Source organism: Panulirus ornatus, chromosome 12 (assembly GCF_036320965.1).
Source record: "Panulirus ornatus isolate Po-2019 chromosome 12, ASM3632096v1, whole genome shotgun sequence".
Classification (NCBI taxonomy): Eukaryota; Metazoa; Arthropoda; class Malacostraca; order Decapoda; family Palinuridae; genus Panulirus; species Panulirus ornatus.
In genome coordinates, this window is record NC_092235.1 from 30,468,699 (window position 1) to 30,492,956 (window position 24,258).

A 24,258-nucleotide genomic window follows, 5' to 3' on the forward strand; every position below is an offset into this window, starting at 1 on the left:
AAACCTTCAAAATACTCACTCCATCTTCTCATTACATCAATACCTGTTATCACCTCCCCCTTGCCCCATTCACCAGTGTTCCCATTTGTTCTCTTGACGTATGCACATTATTTACCTACTTCCAAAGCATCTTTTACTCTCCCTAAAGTTTAAAGATACTCTCTCACCCCAACTCTCACTTTCCCTCTTTTTCAACTCTTGCACCTTCCTCTTGGCCTCCCACCACATTCTCTTATACATCTCCCAGTCATTTGCACTCCCTCCTTGCAAGCATCATCCAAACGCCTCTCTTTTCTCTTTCACCAACAACTTTACTTCTTCATCCCACCACTCACTATCCTTTCTAATCTACCCACCAAGCTCACTTACTCTCACCACTCTCTCTCTGACATTCTCTCTTCTCTCTTGAAAACTACAAATCTTCACCTTTGCCCCTTTCAGCACATTAACAACCTTATTCATGCGTTATATACAATTCCTTATCCAAGTATTAGACAAAGTATTTTCGATTTTTTTTATTATGCTCAATCGCCATCTCTCTCATTAGCGAGGTAGCGCAAGGAAACAGATGAGGAATGGCCCAACCCACCTAAATACACATATATATACACAAATGCCCACACATGCACATATACATTCATATAAATTTCAATGTATACATACATATACATTACACAGACATATACATATAAACACATGTAAATATTCATACAAAGTATAATGCCTTATTCATGCATTATATACTATATAATGCACTGTCCATGTATCATTTATCATTTACATACATTCATATATCATACTTGATCGCCTTTTCCCGCATCAGTGGGGTAGTGCCAGGAAACACATGACAAACAATCCATCCACTCATGCACACACAGATAAACAAAAACATCCATACATGCACATACACATACATATATATACACATACAAAGACATACACATATATATACATGTGCCTATTCATCCCGAGGGATAAGGGAGAAAGAATACTTCCCAGGTATTACCCGAATCCCATGTGTCTTAGAAAGTGACTAAAGGGGGTGGGAGTGGGGGGCTGGAATCCCCCCTCCCTTATTCAAATTTCTAAAAAGGGATCAGAAGAAGGAGTCAAACAGGGAGTGCTCATCCTCCTCCAAGGCTCATAGTGGAGTGTCTGAGAATGTGGATGTAACCAAGATAAGAAGACAGAAGAGATAGGTAGTGTGTTTGAGGAAAGAAACATGGATGTTCTGGCTCTGAGTGAAATGAAGCTCAAGGGAAAGTCTTGGAAGTAAAGTCAAGTGTTGGTGAGAGGACAGAGCCAAGGAAGGAGTAGCACTACTCCTGAAGGAGTGGTGGGAGTATGTGATAGAGTGTAAGAAAGAAAATTCTAGACTGATGTGGGCAAAACTGAAAGTGGATAGATAGAGATGGGTGATTATTGTTGCCTATGCACCTGGTTATGAGAAGATAGATTATGAGAAGCAGATGTTTTGGGAGCAGCTGAGTGAGTGTGTTAGAAGCTTTGATTCACAAGACAAGGTTATAGTGATGGGTGATTTAAATTCGAAGGTGAGTAATATGGCAGTTGAGGGTATAATTGGTGTGCATGGGGTGTTCAGTATTGTAAATGGAAATGGTGAAGAGCATGTGGATTTGTGTGCTGAAAAAGACTAGTAACTGGGAATGCCTGATTTAAAAAGAGATATACATAAGTATACATTTGTGAATAGGAGAGATGGTCAAAGGGCATTATTAGATTATGTGTTAACTGATAAGGGAGTAAAAGAGAGAGTTTTGGATGTTAATGTGTTGAGAGGGGCAGTTGTAGGGATGTTTGATCATTATCCTGTGGAGGCAAAGGTGAAGATTTGTAGAGGTTTTCAAAAAATAAAAGAGAATGTTGGCGAGAAGACAGTGGTGAGAGCAAGTGGGCTTTGAAAGGAGACCTGTGTGAGGAAGCACCAGGAGAGATTGAGTGTAGAATGGCAAAAGGTGAGAGCAAATGACGTGAGGGGAGTGGGCGAGGAATGGGATGTATTTAGGGAAACAGTGATGGCTTGTGCAAAAGATGCATGTGGTATGTGAAGGTGGGAGGTGGGCAGATTGGAAAGGGTAGTGAGTGGTGGAATGAAGAAGTAAGGTTGTTAGTGAAAGACAAAAGAGAGGCGTTTGGACGATACTTGCAGGGAAGTAGTGCAAATGACTGGGAGGTCAAGAGAAAGGTGCAAGAGGTGAAAAAAAGAGGGCAAATGAGAGTTGGGGTGAGAGAGTATCATCAAATTTTTGGAAAAATAAATAGATAGTTTGGAAGTAGGTTAATAACATGTGTAGGACATGAGAACAAATGGGAACATTGGTGAAGAGGCCAAGTGAGGAAGTAATAATGGGTAGTGATGAAGTGAGAAGGAGATGGGGTGACATTTTGAAAAGTTCTTGAATGTGTTTGATGACAGAGTGGCAGATACAGGGTGTTTTTTGGTTGGGGTGGTGTGAGAAGTCAGAGGGTCAGGGAGAATGGCTTGGTAAACAGAGAAGAGATAGTGAAAGCTTAGTGGAAGATGAAATCCAGCAAGGCAGCAGGTTTGGATAGTATTGCAGTGGAATTTATCAAAAAAAGGGTGACTGTATTGTTGATTGGTTGTTAAGGATATTCAAAGTATGTATGGACCACAGTGAAGTCCCTCAGGATTGCTAGAATGCATTCATAATGCCACTGTACAAAGGCAAAGGGGATAAAGATGAATATTCAAACTACAAAGGCATAGGTTTGTTGATTATTCCTGAGAAATTCTATGGGGGTTATTGACTGAGAGGGTGAAGGAATGTACAGAGCATCAGATTGGGGAAGAGCAGTGTGGTTTCAGAAGTGGTAGAGGATGTGTGGATCAAGTGTTTGCTTTGAATAATGTATGTGAGAAATATTTAGAAAAACAGATGGATTTGTATGTAGCATTTATGGATCTGGAGAAGGCATATGATAGGGTTCATAGAGATGCTTTGTGGAGGGTATTAAGAGTATATGGTGTGAGAGGTAACTTGCTAGAAGCAGTGAAAAGTTTTTACCAAGGATGTAAGGCATGTGTATGAGTAGGAGAGGAGAGTGATTGGTTCTCAGGGAATGCTGGTTTGCGGCAGGGGTGTGTGATATCTCCATGGTTGTTTACTTTGTTTATGAATGAGGTGGTTAGAGAGGTAAATGCAATAGTTTTGGAGAGAGGGGTGAATATGCAGTCTGTTGGGGATGAGAGGGCCTGGGAAGTGAGTCAGTTGTTATTCGCCGATGATACAGCTCTAGTGGCTGATTCGTGTGAGAAACTGCAGAGGCTGGTGACTGAGTTTGGAAAAGTGTGTGAAAGGAGAAAGTGGAGACTAAATGTGGATAAGAGCAAGATTATTAGGTTCAGTAGGGCTGAGGGACAACTAAATTGGGATGCAAGTTTGAATGGAGAAAAATTAGAGGAAGTGAAGTGTTTTAGATATCTGGTAGTGAACTTAGCAGTGGATGAAATCATGGAAGCAGAAGTGAGTCACAGGGTGGAGGAGGGGGCAAAGGTTCTGGGAGAGCTAAAGAATGTGTGAAAGAAGAGAATGTTATTTTGGAGAGCAAAAATGGGTATGTTTGAAGGAATAATACTTCCAACAATGTTATGTGGTTGCAAGGCATGGGCTATGGATAGGGTTGTACAGAGGAGGGTGGATGTGTTGGAAATGAAATGTTTGAGGACAATATATGGTGTGAGGTGGTTTGATCAAGTAAGTAATGAAAGGGTATGAGAGATGTGTGGAAATAAATAGAATATGGTTGAGAGAGCAGAAAAGGGTGACTTGAAATGGGTTGGACATTTGGAGAGAATGAGTGAGGAACGATTGACAAATAGGATATATGTGTCAGAGGTGGAGGGAACAGAAAGAAGTGGGAGACTAAACTGGAGCGGGAAACATGGAGTGAAAATATTTTCTGCGATTGGAGCCTGAACATACAGGAGGGTGATAGGCAAGCAAGGAATAGAGTGAATCGGAACAAAGTCGTATACCGGGGTCAATGTGCTGTCAATGGTCTGAACCAGAGCAGTTGAAGCATCTGGGTTAAACCAAGGAAAGGTCTGTGGGGCCTGGATGTGGATAGGGAGCTGTGGTTACAATGCATTACACATGACAGCTAGAGAATAAGTGTAAACGAATATGGCCTTTTTTTGTCTTTTATCCTGACACTACCTCGCTGAAGCAGGGGGAGTGATGCTGTTTCCTATGGGGTGGGGTAGAACCAGGAATGGATGAAGGTAAGCAAGTGCGAATATGTATATGTGTGTGTAAGTATATACCTCTGTGTGTGTATGTATATGTGTGTATATATATATATATATATATATATATATATATATATATAGGGGTTGTTAGGGAGGTAAATGCAAGAGTTTTGGAAAGAGGGGCAAGTATGAAGTCTGTTGGGGATGAGAGAGCTTGGGAAGTGAGTCAGTTGTTGTTCGCTGATGATACAGCGCTGGTGGCGGATTCATGTGAGAAACTGCAGAAGCTGGTGACGGAGTTTGGTAAAGAGTGTGGAAGAAGAAAGTTAAGAGTAAATGTCAATAAGAGCAAGGTTATTAGGTACAGTAGGGTTGAGGGTCAAGTCAATTGGGAGGTGAGTTTGAATGGTGAAAAACTGGAGGAAGTGAAGTGTTTTAGATATCTGGGAGTGGATCTGTCAGCGGATGGAACCATGGAAGCGGAAGTGGATCATAGGGTGGGGGAGGGGGCGAAAATTTTGGGAGCCTTGAAAAATGTGTGGAAGTCGAGAACATTATCCCGGAAAGCAAAAATGGGTATGTTTGAAGGAATAGTAGTTCCAACAATGTTGTATGGTTGCGAGGCGTGGGCTATGGATAGAGTTGTGCGCAGGAGGATGGATGTGCTGGAAATGAGATGTTTGAGGACAATGTGTGGTGTGAGGTGGTTTGATCGAGTAAGTAACGTAAGGGTAAGAGAGATGTGTGGAAATAAAAAGAGCGTGGTTGAGAGAGCAGAAGAGGGTGTTTTGAAATGGTTTGGGCACATGGAGAGAATGAGTGAGGAAAGATTGACCAAGAGGATATATGTGTCGGAGGTGGAGGGAACGAGGAGAAGAGGGAGACCAAATTGGAGGTGGAAAGATGGAGTGAAAAGGATTTTGTGTGATCGGGGCCTGAACATGCAGGAGGGTGAAAGGAGGGCAAGGAATAGAGTGAATTGGAGCGATGTGGTATACAGGGGTTGACGTGCTGTCAGTGGATTGAATCAAGGCATGTGAAGCGTCTGGGGTGAACCATGGAAAGCTGTGTAGGTGTGTATATTTGCGTGTGTGGACGTGTGTATGTACATGTGTATGGGGGGGTTGGGCCATTTCTTTCGTCTGTTTCCTTGCGCTACCTCGCAAACGCGGGAGACAGCGACATATATATATATATATATATATATATTTTTTTTTTTCATACTATTCGCCATTTCCCGCGTTAGCAAAGTAGCGTTAAAAACAGAGGACTGGACCTTTGAGGGAACATCCTCACCTGGCCCCCTTCTCTGTTCCTTCTTTTGGAAAATTAAAAAAAAAAAAGAGAACTGAGAGGGGAGGATTTCTAGCCCCCCCGCTCCCTTCCCTTTTAGTCGCCTTCTACAACACGCAGGGAATACGTGGGAAGTATTTTTTCTCCCCTATCCCCAGGGATAATATATATATATATATATATATATATATATGAATAGATACGCCATTCTTCGTCTGTTTCCTGGTGCTAACTCACTGATGTAGGAAACAGCGATTACATATAATAGTAATAATAATAATAATAATAATAATAATAATAATAATAATAATTATTTATTTATTTTATTTTGCTTTGTCGCTGTCTCCCGCGTTTGCGAGGTAGCACAAGGAAACAGACGAAAGAAATGGCCCAACCCACCCACATACACATGTATATACATACACGTCCACACACGCAAATATACATACATATACATCTCAATGTACACATATATATACACACACAGACACATACATATATACCCATGCACACAATTCACATTGTCTGCCTTTATTCATTCCCATCGCCACCTCGCCACACATGGAATACCATCCCCCTCCCCCCTCACGTGTGCGAGGTAGCACTAGGAAAAGATAACAAAGGCCCCATTCGTTCACACTCAGTCTCTAGCTGTCATGCAATAATGCCCGAAACCACAGCTCCCTTTCCACATCCAGGCCCCACACAACTTTCCATGGTTTACCTCAGACGCTTCACATGCCCTGATTCAATCCACTGACAGCACGTCAACCCCGGTATACCACATTGATCCAATTCACTCTATTCCTTGCCTGCCTTTCACCCTCCTGCATGTTCAGGCCCCGATCACACAAAATCTTTTTCACTCCATCTTTACACCTCCAATTTGGTCTCCCACTTCTCCTCGTTCCCTCCACCTCCAACACATATATCCTCTTGGTCAATCTTTCCTCACTCATTCTCTCCATGTGCCCAAACCATTTCAAAATACCCTCTTCTGCTCTCTCAACCACGCTCTTTTTATTTCCACACATCTCTCTTACCCTTACATTACTTACTCGATCAAACCACCTCACACCACACATTGTCCTCAAACATCTCATTTCCAGCACATCCACCCTCCTACGCACAACTCTATCCATAGCCCACGCCTCGCAACCATACAGCATTGTTGGAACCACTATTCCTTCAAACATACCCATTTTTGCTTTCCGAGATAATGTTCTCGACTTCCACACATTCTTCAAGGCTCCCAGGATTTTCGCCCCCTCCCCCACCTTATGATTCACTTCCGCTTCCATGGCTCCATCCGCCGCCAGATCCACTCCCAGATATCTAAAATACTTTACTTCCTCCAGTTTTTCTCCATTCAAACTTACCTCCCAATTGACTTGACCCTCAACCCTACTGTACCTAATAACGTTGCTCTTATTCACATTTACTCTTAACTTTCTTTTCTCACACACTTTACCAAACTCAGTCACCAGCTTCTGCAGTTTCTCACATGAATCAGCCACCAGTGCTGTATCATCAGTGAACAACAACTGACTCACTTCCCAAGCTCTCTCATCCCCAACAGACTTCATACTTGCCCCTCTTTCCAAAGCTCTTGCATTCACCTCCCTAACAACCCCATCCATAAACAAATTAAACAACCATGGAGACATCACACACCCCTGTCGCAAACCTACATTCACTGAGAACCAATCACTTTCCTCTCTTCCTACACGTACACATGCCTTACATCCTCGATAAAAACTTTCCACTGCTTCTTACAACTTGCCTCCCACACCATATATTCTTAATACCTTCCACAGAGCATCTCTATCATAATAATAATAATAATAATAATAATAATAATAATAATAATAATAATAATAATAATAATAAATGTGTACGAATAGGAAGAGAGGAAAGTGATTGGTTCCCAGTAAATGTTGGTTTGCAGCAGGGGTGCATGATGTCTCCATAATTGTTTAATTTGTTTATGAATGGGATTGTTAGGGAGGTGAATGCAAGAGTTTTGGAGAGATGGGCAAGTATGCAGTGTTGTGGATGAGATGGCTTGGGAAGCGAGTCAGTTGGTGTTCGCTGATGATACAGTGCTGATGGCTGATTTGGGTGAGAAACTGCAGAAGCTGGTGACTGAGTTTGGTAAAGTGTGTGAAAGAAGAAAGCTGAAAGTAAATGTGAATAAGATCAATGTTATTAGGTTCAGTAGGGTTGAGGGACAAGTAAATTGGGAGGTAAATTTGAATGAAGAAAAACTGGAGGAAGCGAAGTGTTTTAGATATCTGGGAGTGGATTTAGCAGCAGATGGAACCATGGAAGTGGAAGTAATTCACAGGGTTAGGGGAGGGGGCGAAGGTTCTGGGAGTGTTGAAGAATGTATGGAAGCAAGAACGTTATCTGAGAGAGCAAAAATGGGTATGTTTGTAGGAATAGTAGTTCCAACAATGTTATAAGGCTGTGAGGTATGGGCAATAGATAGGGTTGTGCAGAGGAGGGTGGATGTGTTGGAATTGGCATGTTTGAGGACAATATGTGGTGTGAGGTGGTTTGATCGAGTAAGTAATTAAAGGGTAAGAGAGATACGAGGTAATAAAATGAGTGTGGTTGAGAGAGCAGAAGAGGGCGTATTGAAATGGTTTGGTAACATGGAGAGAATGAGGAAAGATTGACAAAGAAGATATATGTATCAGAGGTGGAGGGAAGGAGAAGTGGGAGACCAAATTAGAGGTGGAAGGATGGAGTGAAAAAGATTTTGAGCTATCGAGGTCTGAACATACAGGTGGGTAAAAGGCATGCAAGGAATAGAGTGAATTGGAACGATGTGGTATACCGGGGTGGATGTGCTGTCGATGGATTAAACCAGGACATGTGAAGCATCTGGGGTAAATCTTGGAAAATTATATGGGGCCTGGATGTGGAAAGGGAGCTGTGGTTTCAGTGCATTACACATGACAGCTAAAGAATGAGTGTGAACAAATGTGGCCTTTGTTGTCTTTTCCTAGCACTACCTTGCACGCACGCCAGGGAAGGGGGGGGTTTCATTTCATGTGTGGTGGAGTGGTGGCAGGAATGGATGAAGGCAGCATGTATGAATATGTTCATGTGTATATATGATGTGTGTGTGGGTGGGTTGGGCCACTCTTTCGTCTGCTTCCTTGCACTTCCTCACTAATGCAGGAGACAGCAACAAAGTATAAAAAAAAGATAATAATAAATAGCAATAATAATAATAATACTAATGATAATAATAATAATAATCCATATAAAACCTATATGGTGATTGGGAATACCTGGCTTAAAAAGAGAAATATACATAAGTATAAAAATGTAAGTAGCAGAGATGGCCAGAGAGCGTTATTGGATTATGTGTTAATTGATAGGCGCACAAAAATGTGTAATTGATAGGCGCACAAAAGAGAGAATTTTGGATGTTAATGTACTGAGAGGTGCAACTGGAGGGATGTCTGATCATTATCTTGTGAAGGCAAAGGTGAAGATTTGTAGGGGTTTTCAGAAAAGAAGAGAGAACGTTGGGGTGAAGAGAGTGGTGAGAGTAAGTGAGCTTGGGAAGGAGACTTGTGTGAGGAAATATCAGGAGAGAGTGAGTACAGAATGGAAAAAGGTGAGAACAAAGGACGTAAGGGGAGTGGTGGAGGAATGGGATGTATTTAGGGAAGCAGTGATGGCTTGTGCAAAAGATGCTTGTGGCATGAGAAGCATGGGAGTTGGGTAGGTTAGAAAGGGTGGTGAGTGGTGGGGTGAAGAAGTAAGATTATTAGTGAAAGAGAAGCGAGAGACATTTGGATGATTTTTGCAGGGAAATAGTGCAAATAACTGGGAGATGTATAAAAGAAAGAGACAGGAGGTCAAGAGAAAGGTGCAAGAGGTGAAAAGGAGGGCAGATGAGAGTTGAGGTGAGAGAGTATCATTAAATTTTAGGAAGAATAAAAAGATGTTTTGAAAGGAGGTAAATAAAGTGCATAAGACAAGAGAACAAATGGGAACATCAGTGAAGGGGGCTAATGGGGAGGTGATAACAAGTAGTGGTGATGTGAGAAGGAGATGGAGTGAGTATTTTGAAGGTTTGTTGAATATGTTTGATGATAAAGTGGCAGATATAGGGTGTTTTGGTCAAGGTGGTGTGCAAAGTGAGAGGGTTAGGGAAAATGATTCGGTAAACAAAGAGGAGGTAGTAAAAGCTTTGCGGAAGATGAAAGCCGGCAAGGCAGCAGGTTTGGATGGTATTGCAATGGAATTTATTAAAAAAGGGGGTGACTGTATTGTTGACTAGTTGGTAAAGTTATTTAATGTATGTATGACTCATGGTGAGGTGCCTGAAGATTGGCAGAATGCTTGCATAGTGCTATTGTACAAAGCCAAAGGAGATAAAGGTGAGTGCTCAAATTACAGAGGTATAAGTTTGATGAGTATTCCTGGGAAATTATATGGGAGGGTATTGATTGAGAGGGTGAAGGCATATACAAAGCACCAGATTGGGGAAGAGCACTGTGGTTTCAGATGTGGTAGAGGATGTGGGGATCAGGTGTTTGCTTTCAAGAATGTATGTGAGAAATACTTAGAAAAGCAAATGGATTGGTATGTAGCATTTATGGATCTGGAGAAGGCATATGATAGAGTTGATAGAGATGCTCTGTGGAAGGTATTAAGAATATATGGTGTGGGAGTCAAGTTGTTAGAAGCAGTGAAAAGTTTTTATCAAGGATGTAGGGCATGTGTACGTGTAGGAAGAGAGGAAAGTGATTGGTTCTCAGTGAATGTCAGTTTGCGGCAGGGGTACGTGAGGTCTCCATAATTGTTTAATGTGTTTGTGGATGGGATTGTTAGGGAGGTGAATGCAAGAGTTTTGGAGAGAGGGGCAAGAATGTAGTCTGTTGTGGATGAGAGGGCTTGGGAAGTGAGTCAGTTGTTGTTCGCTGATGATACAGCGCTGGTGGCTGATTCAGCTGAGAAACTGCAGAAGCTGGTGACTGATTTTCATAAAGTGTGTGAAAGAAGAAAGTTGAGAGTAAATGTGAATACGAGCAAGGTTATTAGGTACAGTAGGGTTGAGGAACAAGTCAACTGAGAGGTAAGTTTGATGGAGAAAAACTGGAGGAAGTGAAGTGTTTTAGATATCTGGGAGTAGGTTTGGCAGCAGATGGAACCATGGAAGCTGAAGTGAATCATAGGGTGGGGGAGGGGGCGAAAGTTCTGGGAGCGTTGAAGAATGTTCGGAAGTCGAGAACATTATCTTGGAAAGCAAAAATGGGTATGTTTGAAGTAATAGTGGTTCCAACAATGATATATGTTTGCGAGGTGTGGGCTATAGATAGAGTTGTGTGGAGGAGGGTGGATGTGTTGGAAATGAGATGTTTAAGGACAATATGTGGTGTGAGGTGGTCTGATCGAGTAAGTAATGAAAGGGTAAGAGAGATGTGTGGTAATAAAAAGAGTGTGGTTGAGAGAGCAGAAGAGGGTGTTTTGAAATGGTTTCATCACATGGAGAGAATGAGTGAGGAAAGATTGACACAGAGGATTATGTGTCAGAGGTGGAGGGAACGAGAAGTGGGAGACCAAATTGGAGGTGGAAAGATGGAGTGAAAAAGATTTTGAGTGATCGGGACCTAAACATGCATGAGGGTGAAAGGCGTGCAAGGAATAGAGTGAATTGGAAAGATGTGGTATACTGGGGTTGAAGTGCTGTCAATGGATTGACCCAGGGCATGTGAAGCGTCTGGGATAAACCATGAAAAGTTCTGTGGGGCCTGGACATGGAAAGGAAGCTGTGGTTTCGGTGCATTATACATGACAGCTAGAGACTGAGTGTGAACAAATGTGGCCTTCATTGTCTTTTCCTAGTGCTACTTCATGCACATGCAGGGGTAGGGGGTTGTCATTTCATGTGTGGCGGGATGGCGATGGGAATGAATAAAGGCAGACAGTATGAATTATGTACATGTGTATATATGTATATGTCTGTGTGTGTGTATATATATATATATATATATATATATATCATTTTTCTTTTTTTTTGTAGCAGTCTCCCGCGTTTGCGAGGTAGCGCAAGGAAACAGATGAAAGAAATGGCCCAGCCCACCCCCATACACATGTATATACATACGTCCACACACGCAAATATACAATACCTACACAGCTTTCCATGGTTTACCCCAGACGCTTCGCATTCTCTGATTCAATCCACTGACAGCACGTCAACCCCGGTATACCACATCGATCCAATTCACTCTATTCCTTGCCCTCCTTTCACCCTCCTGCATGTTCAGGCCCCGATCACAAAATCTTTTCCACTCCATCTTTCCACCTCCAATTTGGTCTCCCACTTCTCCTCGTTCCCTCCACCTCCGACACATATATCCTCTTGGTCAATCTTTCCTCACTCATTCTCTCCATGTGCCCAAACCATTTCAAAACACCCTCTTCTGCTCTCTCAACCACGCTCTTTTTATTTCCACACATCTCTCTTACCCTTACGTTACTTACTCGATCAAACCACCTCACACCACACATTGTCCTCAAACATCTCATTTCCAGCACATCCATCCTCCTGTGCACAACTCTATCCATAGCCCACGCCTCGCAACCATACAACATTGTTGGAACCACTATTCCTTCAAACATACCCATTTTTGCTTTCCGAGATAAAGTTCTCGACTTCCACACATTCTCCAAGGCTCCCACGATTTTCGCCCCCTCCCCCACCCTATGATCCATTTCCGCTTCCATGGTTCCATCCGCTGCCAGATCCACTCCCAGATATCTAAAATACTTTACTTCCTCCAGTTTTTCTCCATTCAAACTTACCTCCCAATTGACTTGACCCTCAACCCTACTGTACCTAATTACCTTGCTCTTATTCACATTTACTCTTAACTTTCTTCTTTCACACACTTTACCAAACTCAGTCACCAGCTTCTGCAGTTTCTCACATGAATCAGCCACCAGCGCTGTATCATCAGCGAACAACAACTGACTCACTTCCCAAGCTCTCTTATCCCCAACAGATTACATACTTGCCCCTCTTTCCAAAACTCTTGCATTCACCTCCCTAACAACCCCATCCATAAACAAATTAAACAACCATGGTGACATCACACACCCCTGCCACAAACCTACATTCACCAAGAACCAATCACTTTCCTCTCTTCCTACACGTACACATTCCTTACATCCTCGATAAAAACTTTTCACTGCTTCTAACAACTTGCCTCCCACACAATATATTCTTAATACCTTCCACAGAGCATCTCTATCAACTCTATCATATGCCTTCTCCAGATCCATAAATGCTACATACAAATCCATTTGCTTTTCTAAGTATTTCTCACATACATTCTTCAAAGCAAACACCTGATCCACACATCCTTTACCACTTCTGAAACCACACTGCTCTTCCCCAATCTGATGCTCTGTACATGCCTTCACCCTCTCAGTCAATACCCTCCCATATAATTTACCAGGAATACTCAACAAACTTATACCTCTGTAATTTGAGCACTCACTCTTATCCCCTTTGCCTTTGTACAAAGGCACTATGCACGCATTCCGCCAATCTTCAGGCACCTCACCATGAGTCATACATACATTAAATAACCTTACCAACCAGTCAATAATACAGTCACCCCCTTTTTTAATAAATTCCACTGCAATACCATCCAAACCTGCTGCCTTGCCGGCTTTCATCTTCCACAAAGCTTTTACTACCTCTTCTCTGTTTACCAAATCATTTTCCCTAACCCTCTCATATATATATATATATATATATATATATATATATATATATATATATAGGCGACTAGAGGGGACGGGAGCGGGGGGCCAGAAATCCTCCCCTCCTTGTATTTTCACTTTCTAAAAATGGGAAACAGAAGGAGTCACGCGGGGAGTGCTCATCCTCCTCGTAGACTCAGATTGGGGTGTCTAAATGTGTGTGGATGTAACCAAGATGTGAAAAAAGGAGAGATAGGTAGTATGTTTGAGGAAAGGAACCTGGATGTTTTGACTCTGAGTGAAACGAAGCTCAAGGGTAAAGGGGAAGAGTGGTTTGGGAATGTCTTGGAAGTAAAGTCAGGGGTTAGTGAGAGGACAAGAGCAAGGGAAGGAGTAGCAGTACTCCTGAAACAGGAGTTGTGGGAGTATGTGATAGAATGTCAGATAGTAAATTCTCGATTAATACGGGTAAAACTGAAAGTTGATGGAGAGAGATGGGTGATTATTGGTGCATATGCACCTGGGCATGAGAAGAAAGATCATGAGAGGCAAGTGTTTTGGGAGCAGCTGAATGAGTGTGCTAGTGGTTTTGATGCACAAGACCGGGTTATAGTGATGGGTGATCTGAATGCAAAGGTGAATAATGTGGCAGTTGAGGGAATAATTGGTATACATGGGGTGTTCAGTGTTGTAAATGGAAATGGTGAAGAGCTTGTAGATTTATGTGCTGGAAAAGGACTGGTGATTGGGAATACCTGGTTTAAAAAGTGAGATATACATAATTATACGTATGTAAGTAGGAGAGATGGCCAGAGAGCGTTATTGGATTACGTGTTAATTGACAGGCGTGCGAAAGAGAGACTTTTGGATGTTAATGTGCTGAGAGGTGCAACTGGAGGGATGTCTGATCATTATCTTGTGGAGGCTAAGGTGAAGATTTGTATGGGTTTTCAGAAAAGAAGAGTGAATGTTGGGGTGAAGAGGGTGGTGAGAGTAAGTGAGCTTGGGAAGGAGACTTGTGTGAGGAAGTACCAGGAGAGACTCAGTACAGAATGGAAAAAGGTGAGAACAATGGAAGTAAGGGGAGTGGGGGAGGAATGGGATGTATTTAGGGAATCAGTGATGGATTGCGCAAAAGATGCTTGTGGCATGAGAAGCGTGGGAGGTGGGTTGATTAGAAAGGGTAGTGAGTGGTGGGATGAAGAAGTAAGAGTATTAGTGAAAGAGAAGAGAGAGGCATTTAGATGAGTTTTGCAGGGAAAAAATGCAATTGAGTGGGAGATGTATAAAAGAAAGAGACAGGAGGTCAAGAGAAAGGTGCAAGAGGTGAAAAAGAGGGCAAATGAGAGTTGGGGTGAGAGAGTATCATTAAAGTTTAGGGAGAATCAAAAGATGTTCTGGAAGGAGGTAAATAAAGTGCGTAAGACAAGGGACCAAATGGGAACTTCAGTGAAGGGCGCAAATGGGGAGGTGATAACAAGTAGTGGTGATGTGAGAAGGAGATGGAGGGAGTATTTTGAAGGTTTGTTGAATGTGTTTGATGATAGAGTGGCAGATATAGGGTGTTTTGGTCGAGGTGGTGTGCAAAGTGAGAGGGCTAGGGAAAATGATTTGGTAAACAGAGAAGAGGTAGTAAAAGCTTTGCGGAAGATGAAAGCCGGCAAGGCAGCAGGTTTGGATGGTATTGCAGTGGAATTTATTAAAAAAGGGGGTGACTGTACTGTTGACGGGTTGGTAAGGTTATTTAATATATGCATGACTCATGGTGAGGTGCCTGAGGATTGGCGGAATGCGTGCATAGTGCCATTGTACAAAGGCAAAGGGGATAAGAGTGAGTGCTCAAATTACACAGGTATACGTTTGTTGAGTATTCCTGGTAAATTATATGGGAGGGTATTGATTGAGAGGGTGAAGGCATGTACAGGGCATCAGACTGGGGAAGAGCAGTGTGGTTTCAGAAGTGGTAGAGGATGTGTGGATCTGGTGTTTGCTTTGAAGAATGTATGTGAGAAATACTTAGAAAAGCAAATGGATTTGTATGTAGCATTTATGGATCTGGAGAAGGCATATGATAGAGTTGATAGAGATGCTCTGTGGAAGGTATTAAGAATATATGGTGTGGGAGGCAAGTTGTTAGAAGCAGTGAAAAGTTTTTATCGAGGATGTAAGGCATGTGTACGTGTAGGAAGAGAGGAAAGTGATTGGTTCTCGGTGAATGTAGGTTTGCGGAAGGGGTGTGTGATGTCTGTATGGTTGTTTAATTTGTTTATGGATGGGGTTGTTAGCGAGGTGAATGCACGAGTTTTGGAAAGAGGGGCAAGTATGAAGTCTGTTGTGGATGAGAGAGCTTGGGAAGTGAGTCAGTTGTTGTTCGCTGATGATACAGCACTGGTGGCTGATTCATGTGAGAAACTGCAGAAGCTGGTGACTGAGTTTGGTAAAGTGTGTGAAAGAGGAAAGTTAAGAGTAAATGTGAATAAGAGCAAGGTTATTAGGTACAGTAGGGTTGAGGGTCAAGTCAATTGGGAGGTAAGTTTGAATGGAGAAAAACTGGAGGAAGTAAAGTGTTTTAGATATCTGGGAGTGGATCTGGCAGTGGATGGAACCATGGAAGCGGAAGTGAATCATAGGGTGGGGGAGGGGGCGAAAATCCTAGGAGCCTTGAAGAATGTGTGGAACTCGAGCACATTATCTCGGAAAGTAAAAATGGGTATGTTTGAAGGAATAGTGGTTCCAACAATGTTGTATGGTTGCGAGGCGTGGGCTATGGATAGAGTTGTGCGTAGGAGGGTGGATGTGCTGGAAATGAGATGTTTGAGGACAATGTGTGGTGTGAGGTGGTTTGATCAAGTAAGTAACGTAAGGGTAAGAGAGATGTGTGGAAATAAAAAGAGCGTGGTTGAGAGAGCAGAGGAGGGTGTTTTGAAATGGTTTGGGCACATGGAGAGAATGAGTGAGGAAAGATTGACCAAGAGATATATGTGTCGGAGGTGGAGGGAACGAGGAGAAGTGGGAGACCAAATTGGAGGTGGAAAGATGGAGTGAAAAAGATTTTGTGTGATCGGGGCCTGAACATGCAGGACGGTGAAAGGAGGGCAAGGAATAGAGTGAATTGGATCGATGTGGTATACCGGGGTTGACGTGCTGTCAGTGGATTGAATCAGGGCATGTGAAGCGTCTGGGGTAAACCATGGAAAGTTGTGTGGGGCCTGGATGTGGAAAGGGAGCTGTGGTTTTGGGCATTATTACGTGACAGCTGGAGACTGAGTGTAAACGAATGGGGCCTTTGTTGTCTTTTCCTAGCGCTACCTCGCACACATGAGGGGGGAGGAGAATGGTATTCCATGTGTGGCGAGGTGGCGATGGGAATGAATAGAGGCAGACAGTGTGAATTGTGTGCATGGGTATATATGTATGTGTCTGTGTGTGTATATATATGAGTACATTGGGATGTATAGGTATGTATATTTGCGTGTGTGGGCGTCTGTCTGTGTACATTGTGTATGGGGGTGGGTTGGGCTATCTTCTTTCGTCTGTTTCCTTGCGCTACCTCGCAAACGCGGGAGACAGCGACAAAGCAAAATAAGCAAGCAAGGAAACAGACGAAAGAATGGCCCAACCCGCCCACATACACATGTATATACATACACGTCCACACACGCAAATATACATACCTATACATCTCAATGTATACATATATATACACACACAGACATATACATATATACACGTGTAGATAATTCATACTGTCTACCTTTATTTGTTCCCATCACCACCTCACCACACATGGAATAACAACCCCCTCCCCCCTCATGTGTGCGAGGTAGTGCTAGGAAAAGACAGCAAAGGCCCCATTCGTTCACACTCAGTCTCTAGCTGTCATGTAATAATGCACCGAAACCACAGCTCCCTTTCCACATCCAGGCCCCACACAACTTTCCATGGTTTACCCCAGACGCTTCACATGCCCTGGTTCAATCCATTGACAGCACGTCGACCCCGGTATACCACATCGTTCCAATTCACTCTATTCCTTGCACGCCTTTCACCCTCCTGCATGTTCAGGCCCCGATCACTCAAAATCTTTTTCACTCCATCTTTCCACCTCCAATTTGGTCTCCCACTTCTCGTTCCCTCCAACTCTGACACATATATCCTCTTGGTCAATCTTTCCTCACTCATTCTCTCCATGTGACCAAACCATTTCAAAACACCCTCTTCTGCTCTCTCAATCACACTCTTTTTATTTCCACACATCTCTCTTACCCTTACATTACTTACTCGATCAAACCACCTCACACCACACACACACACACACACACACATATATATATATATATATATATATATATATATATATATATATATATATATATATATATATATATAGTGGATCATAGGGTGGGGGAGGGGGCGAAAATTCTGGGAGCCTTGAAGAATGTGTGGAAGTCGAGAACATTATCTCGGAAAGCAAAAATGGGTATGTTTGAAGGAATAGTGGTTCCAACAATGTTGTATGGTTGCGAGGCGTGGACTATGGATAGAGTTGTGCGCAGGAGGATGGATGTGCTGGAAATGAGATGTTTGAGGACAATGTGTGGTGTGAGGTGGTTTGATCGAGTAAGTAACGTAAGGGTAAGAGAGATGTGTGGAAATAAAAAGAGTATGGTTGAGAGAGCAGAAGAGGGTGTTTTGAAATGGTTTGGTCACATGGAGAGAATGAGTGAGGAAAGATTGACCAAGAGGATATATGTGTCGGAGGTGGAGGGAACGAGGAGAATAGGGAGACCAAATTGAAGGTGGAAAGATGGAGTGAAAAAGATTTTGTGTGATCGGGGCCTGAACATGCAGGAGGGTGAAAGGAGGGCAAAGAATAGAGTGAATTGGAGCGATGTGGTATACCGGGGTTGACGTGCTGTCAGTGGATTGAATCAAGGCATGTGTATGGGGGTGGGTTGGGCCATTTCTTTCGTCTGTTTCCTTGCGCTACCTCGCAAACGCGGGAGACAGCGACAAAGCAAAAAAAAAAAATATATATGTATATGTTTTGAAGTGGTTTGGGCACATGGAGAGAATGAGTGAGGAAAGATTGACCAAGAGGATATATGTGTCGGAGGTGGAGGGAGCGAGGAGAGGAGGGAGACCAAATTGGGGGTGGAAAGATGGAGTGAAAGAGATTTTGTGTGGTCGGGGCCTGAACATGCAGGAGGGTGAAGGGAGGGCGGGGAATAGAGTGAATTGGAGCGATGTGGTATACCGGGGTTGACGTGCTGTCAGTGGATTGAATCAAGGCATGTGAAGCGACTGGGGTAAACCATGGAAAGCTGTGTAGGTATGTATATTTGCGTGTGTGGACGTATGTATATACATGTGTATGGGGGGGGGGTTGGGCCATTTCTTTCGTCTGTTTCCTTGCGCTACCTCGCAAACGCGGGAGACAGCGACAAAGTATAATAATAATAATAATATATATATATATATACGTTGAGATGTATCAGTATGTATATTTGCGTGTGTGGACGTGTATGTATAAACATGTGTATATGGGTGGGTTGGGCTATTCTTTCATCTGTTTCCTTGCACTACCTCGCCAACGCGGGAGACAGCGACAAAGCAAATAAAAAACAGAAAATGTACTTTCATGAACTTTGGATTGTTAGAAGTCAAAAATACAGAAAAATGATGTGTCAAAGCCATGCATATCATTTCATTACTTGCAACTGAGTATCATGTATAACTTCCATTATCCTGTGACACTGCTCTCACCCTTTGCTCTACATTCCTCTATTTTTTCAATTTTCTTGTGCTCTAGCTCATCGCTGCATCAAGGACACTGGATAATCATCAACTGTTTAACTTTCAGCGTATTATTGTTGCATCAAGGACACTGGATAATCATCAACCTTTTAACTTTCAGTGTTATTACCAACAAAAGTAAATGGCTGGACAGGCACAATAAGAGGCAAGGATGACTATGGTCCAATGGTCCACCACACAGAATAAGCTGTAATATTTGAGCTGAACCCTGTATCATCTTGAAGCATCATCTTCTTTTCCATTTTGAGCATAGTCATCACTGTACCATTTATCATTATTCATCATAATGGAAAAAAAAAAAATAAAAAAGCAAGCAGAAAAGTCAAACACTTATACCTCTGAGAGGTTCCTTGCCATGCTATTGTCTGCACATGTAAATAACTGCTGGACAATCTAAGTTGGAGCTTGACTCCTCATTAAATGAAGTATTACCTTCATATGTGTGTCTGAAGTGTCATTACTCAGCATACTGGGGTGAAAAATAGTTGGAAAAGCAGGCATACATAAGCTAGAAATTTACATCTCATTTGGAGATTGAGAGATGCCTCACCTTGCTGATGTAAATATATGCTTGTGGTGCCACCTACTGTGAGAAACTACATCTACTGTACTAAGCTCTTGTCTGAGGAGAATGATAGAAAACTTATCTGGAACCCCACACAAATTACATCAGGATAAGAGCTGTCAGGTTATAAGTGACCCAATTTAACTCAGAATAATAAATATGTACACAAAAGCTCAACCTGAGCACACTTGGGATAATATGGAAAGGAAAAAAGCAATACAATGTCATTTAAAGCAAAAATCTTACCAGCATAACCAGGAATGACACCAACAGTGGCATCAGTGAAAATGACAACACCACTAAAATCAAAAGTCCTGTTAGAATCAGGGCCATAGTTGGGTGCAGGATAATACTCAACTTCCTCAGGTTTATAGCCCTCACGATACCTCCAAGCCATCTTATGAAGGGATCTGGAAAAAACAGAAAATATTTGACTTACTATGTATCTATCTACCTATCTACATCTCTGATGCCTGCTCCTTCCTGGAACTCCCATCAAAGGGGTGGCCACAGCAAAAGAGTCTTCAACTACCCATCCTTACATGCCTTCCTCGTATACACCATTCCTTGCATTTTTCCACCACTTCTCTCCATCAAGTGCTCTTCCACTCTATTTCCCCATGTCACAGGTGGTCTTCCTCTCACAGATTGATAACATGGACAATCAAGGGTTCTTTGAAACATATAGGGACAGAGATACCTAAAGACATAACACATTAGAAAAGAAACAATAAAATTTAAGAAGTACTTTTATGATATAAGAGTGGGGGATAAATGTAACAGAATGACTGAGGATATGGTTAATACAGACATCATACACAAATATAAGAAGATGCATGATAGTAGAGAATAATCAAGAGACAGGATCCCCCGAGTGTAGAATTCCCTCCCCCGTAAAGCACAAATAGGTAATTCATTCCATACTTGATCACTTTTTCTCACATTAATGAGGTAGCACCAGAAACAGAAGTAGAAAAGCTGCATTTACTCACATCCATTCTCAAGCTGTCATGTGTAATGCATCAAAATCACAGCTCCCTATCCACAAACAGGCCACTCCACATGGTCTTGTTTAGACCACTTGCAGCAAGTTGACCCCTGTATACCACATCCTTCTAATTCACTCTATCCTATGCATACCTTTCACCCGCCTGCATGTTCAGTCTCCAATCACTCAAAATCTCTTGACCTCATTCCTTCAATCTCCAATTTGGTTTCCCCCTTCTCCTTGTTCCCTTTATATTCTCTTTGCAACCTCTCCTCACTCATTCTGTCTAAACCACTTCAGCACACCCTCTTCAACAATCTCAACCACACAGATTCTATTACTGCACATCTCTCTCCTATCCTTTTATTACTTAATCAAACCATCTCATACAACACGAATGTTCTAAAACACTTAATTTCCAACACTTTCACCCTACTCCACACATCCTCATCTATAGCCCATGCCTCACATCCATATAACAATGTTGGGACTACTATACCTTCAAACATACCCAATTTTGCCCTCCAAGTTAATGATCTCTCTGTTTCCACACATTCCTCTATGATCCAAGAACCTTTGTTCCCTATCCAAAACTATAGATAATATTTCCCTCTGTTGTTCATGAATATTTCCAAGAGCAATCTAGACATTTAACAGTATCTTGTGATTACTACAACTAGGTCTTCTGAATTAAGAGATGTAGATACAGTACTTTACATAATTCAGATAGATTCATCCCACTCTGGATGGATGATGGGGTAGACAAAAAAGAGATGGATAACATATGTACATAATATCCTTCTTACTTACTATCCTCATAAACCATAATTAGCCCAAACATTATCAATGAAGTTGTGAAACTAAAGCTGAAATAACACACCTGGAAATTTCCATTCATGGCACGTTTACATTATGTACCTTGTACTGTTGGCAAATCCATGTAGAGATCTGAGTACAGATGCATGAGACAGCTCATTGCCACCTCTCATAGCATAAGTGAACTCTCGCACTCCAGATATACCATAAAAGGCTCCAGCTGTGCTGTACGTGCCTAGCTCTACAGATCGCTTGCTGTGATCCTTGTCTTGGTTAATCACTAGTTTCACCTGCAATACCAAATCAAACAATTATGAGCTAATTCACACATAATCCAAATGACAGTCTTCCCCAAAGCTTTCCTTCCTCAACCTTACATCAGTCACTTAACAAGAGCTTCATGTTTGTTACAATCCCTTCTGAGTTTGCTGCCCCCATGCAGAAGCATTTCTTGCCTTCTAGCATACAATAAGACAGAAAGACTTACAATTAATCTCTCTCAAACAAGAAAACATTCAGCCACTCATTCAACCTTCATGTGAACATGGGATCATGTGGACCTTAAGGAATTCAAAAAACATTTTTGGGTTAGTTTTTCACATACTTCAACAGAATTATCCAACTTTTCCTTTGCTTAAAAGGATTTTAATGGGCTGGCATCATTTTCAGATTCCAATAAAATTTCCTGAAATAACATACATTGCAGTTGCAATGGTGATGGAGGGTTTCATTTAGATGTCACTCATGATCACTACTAACTATATCATTCAAGTGAATGTTACATTCCTTTGCTCATATAATCCTTGATGATTATTGCGAATAATAATGAATTCCTTTGCTCATACAATCCTTTATCATTATTGTGAATAATGACAAATTCCTTTGCTCATATAATCCTTTATGAGTATATGCTCATATAATGCTCATATAATCCTTTATGTGTTGGAAATCAGATGTTTGAAGACAATATGTGGTGTGAGGTGGTTTGATTAAGTAATGAAAGGGTAAGAGAGATGTGTGGCAATAAAAAGAGTGTGGTTGAGAGAGGAGAAGAGGGTGTTTTGAAATGGTTTGGTCACATGGAGAGAATGAGTGAGGAAAGATTGACAAAGAGGATATATGTGTCAGAGGTGGAGGGAACAAGGAGAAGTGGGAAAGGAGGTGGAAAGATGGAGTGAAAAAGATTTTGAGTGATCAGGGCCTGAACATGCACGAAGGTGAAAAGCATGCAAGGAATAAAGTGAATTGGAATGATGTGGTACACCGGGGTCAACGTGCGGTCAATGGATTGAACCAGGGCATGTGAAGTGTCTGGGGTAATCAATAGAAAGTTTTGTGGGGCCTGGATGTTGAAAGGGAGCTGTGGCTTTGGTGCATTGTTACATGACAGCTAGAGACTGAGTGTGAACAAATGTGGTCTTTGTTCTCTTTTCTTAGCGCTACCTCGTGCACATGCGAGGGGGAGGGGGTTGTCATTTCATGTGTGGCGGGGTGGCGATGGGAATGAATAAGGGCAGACAGTATGAATTATGTACATGTGTATATATGTATATGTCCATGTGTGTATATATGTATACATTGAAATGTATGGATATGTTTATGTGCATATGTGGACAAATATGTATATACATGTGTATGTGGGTGGGTTGAGCCATTCTTTCGTCTGTTTCCTTGTACTATCTCGCTAACGTGGGAGACAGTGACAAAGTATAATTAAAAAAAAAAAAAAGAATATATATATATATATATATATATAAAAAAAATATTTATATTATATTATTATACTTTGTCGCTGTCTCCCGCGTTTGCAAGGTAGCGCAAGGAAACAGACGAAAGAAATGGCCCAACCCCCCCATACACATGTATATACATACGTCCACACACGCAAATATACATACCTACACAGCTTTCCATGGTTTACCCCAGACGCTTCACATGCCTTGCTTCAATCCACTGACAGCACGTCAACCCCGGTATACCACATTGCTCCAATTCACTCTATTCCTTGCCCTCCTTTCACCCTCCTGCATGTTCAGGCCCCGATCACACAAAATCTTTTTCACTCCATCTTTCCACCTCCAATTTGGTCTCCCTCTTCTCCTTGTTCCCTCCACCTCCGACACATATATCCTCTTGGTCAATCTTTCCTCACTCATCCTCTCCATGTGCCCAAACCACTTCAAAACACCCTCTTCTGCTCTCTCAACCACGCTCTTTTTATTTCCACACATCTCTTTTACCCTTACGTTACTCACTCGATCAAACCACCTCACACCACACATTGTCCTCAAACATCTCATTTCCAGCACATCCATCCTCCTGCGCACAACTCTATCCACAGCCTACGCCTCACAACCATACAACACTGTTGGAACCACTATTCCTTCAAACATATCCATTTTTGCTTTCCGAGATAATGTTCTCGACTTCCACACATTCTTCAAGGCCCCCAGGATTTTCGCCCCCTCCCCCACCCTATGATCCACTTCCGCTTCCATGGTTCCATCCACTGCCAGATTCACTCCCAGATATCTAAAACACTTCACTTCCTCCAGTTTTTCTCCATTCAAACTCACCTCCCAATTGACTTGACCCTCAACCCTACTGTACCTAATTACCTTGCTCTTATTCACATTTACTCTTAACTTTCTTCTTCCACACACTTTTCCAAACTCAGTCACCAGCTTCTGCAGTTTCTCACATGAATCAGCCACCAGCGCTGTATCATCAGCGAACAACAACTGACTCACTTCCCAAGCTCTCTCATCCCCAACAGACTTCATACTTGCCCCTCTTTCCAAAACTCTT

At 42.2% G+C, this 24,258-nt stretch overlaps 1 protein-coding gene across 1 annotated transcript in view; it reads right to left on the reverse strand.

Moving 5' to 3' along the window:
* The window catches only part of LOC139751996 (CD109 antigen-like), a 364,823-nt gene that overhangs the window by 202,775 nt on the left and 137,790 nt on the right, over positions 1–24,258 (reverse strand). Inside the window, exons 13-14 of the mRNA XM_071667757.1 lie at positions 21,553–21,740; positions 19,893–20,056 (exon numbers count right to left, since the gene is read on the reverse strand). Coding sequence (XP_071523858.1) covers positions 19,893–20,056; positions 21,553–21,740 — 352 coding nt within the window. The remainder of the gene's footprint in view (positions 1–19,892; positions 20,057–21,552; positions 21,741–24,258) is intronic.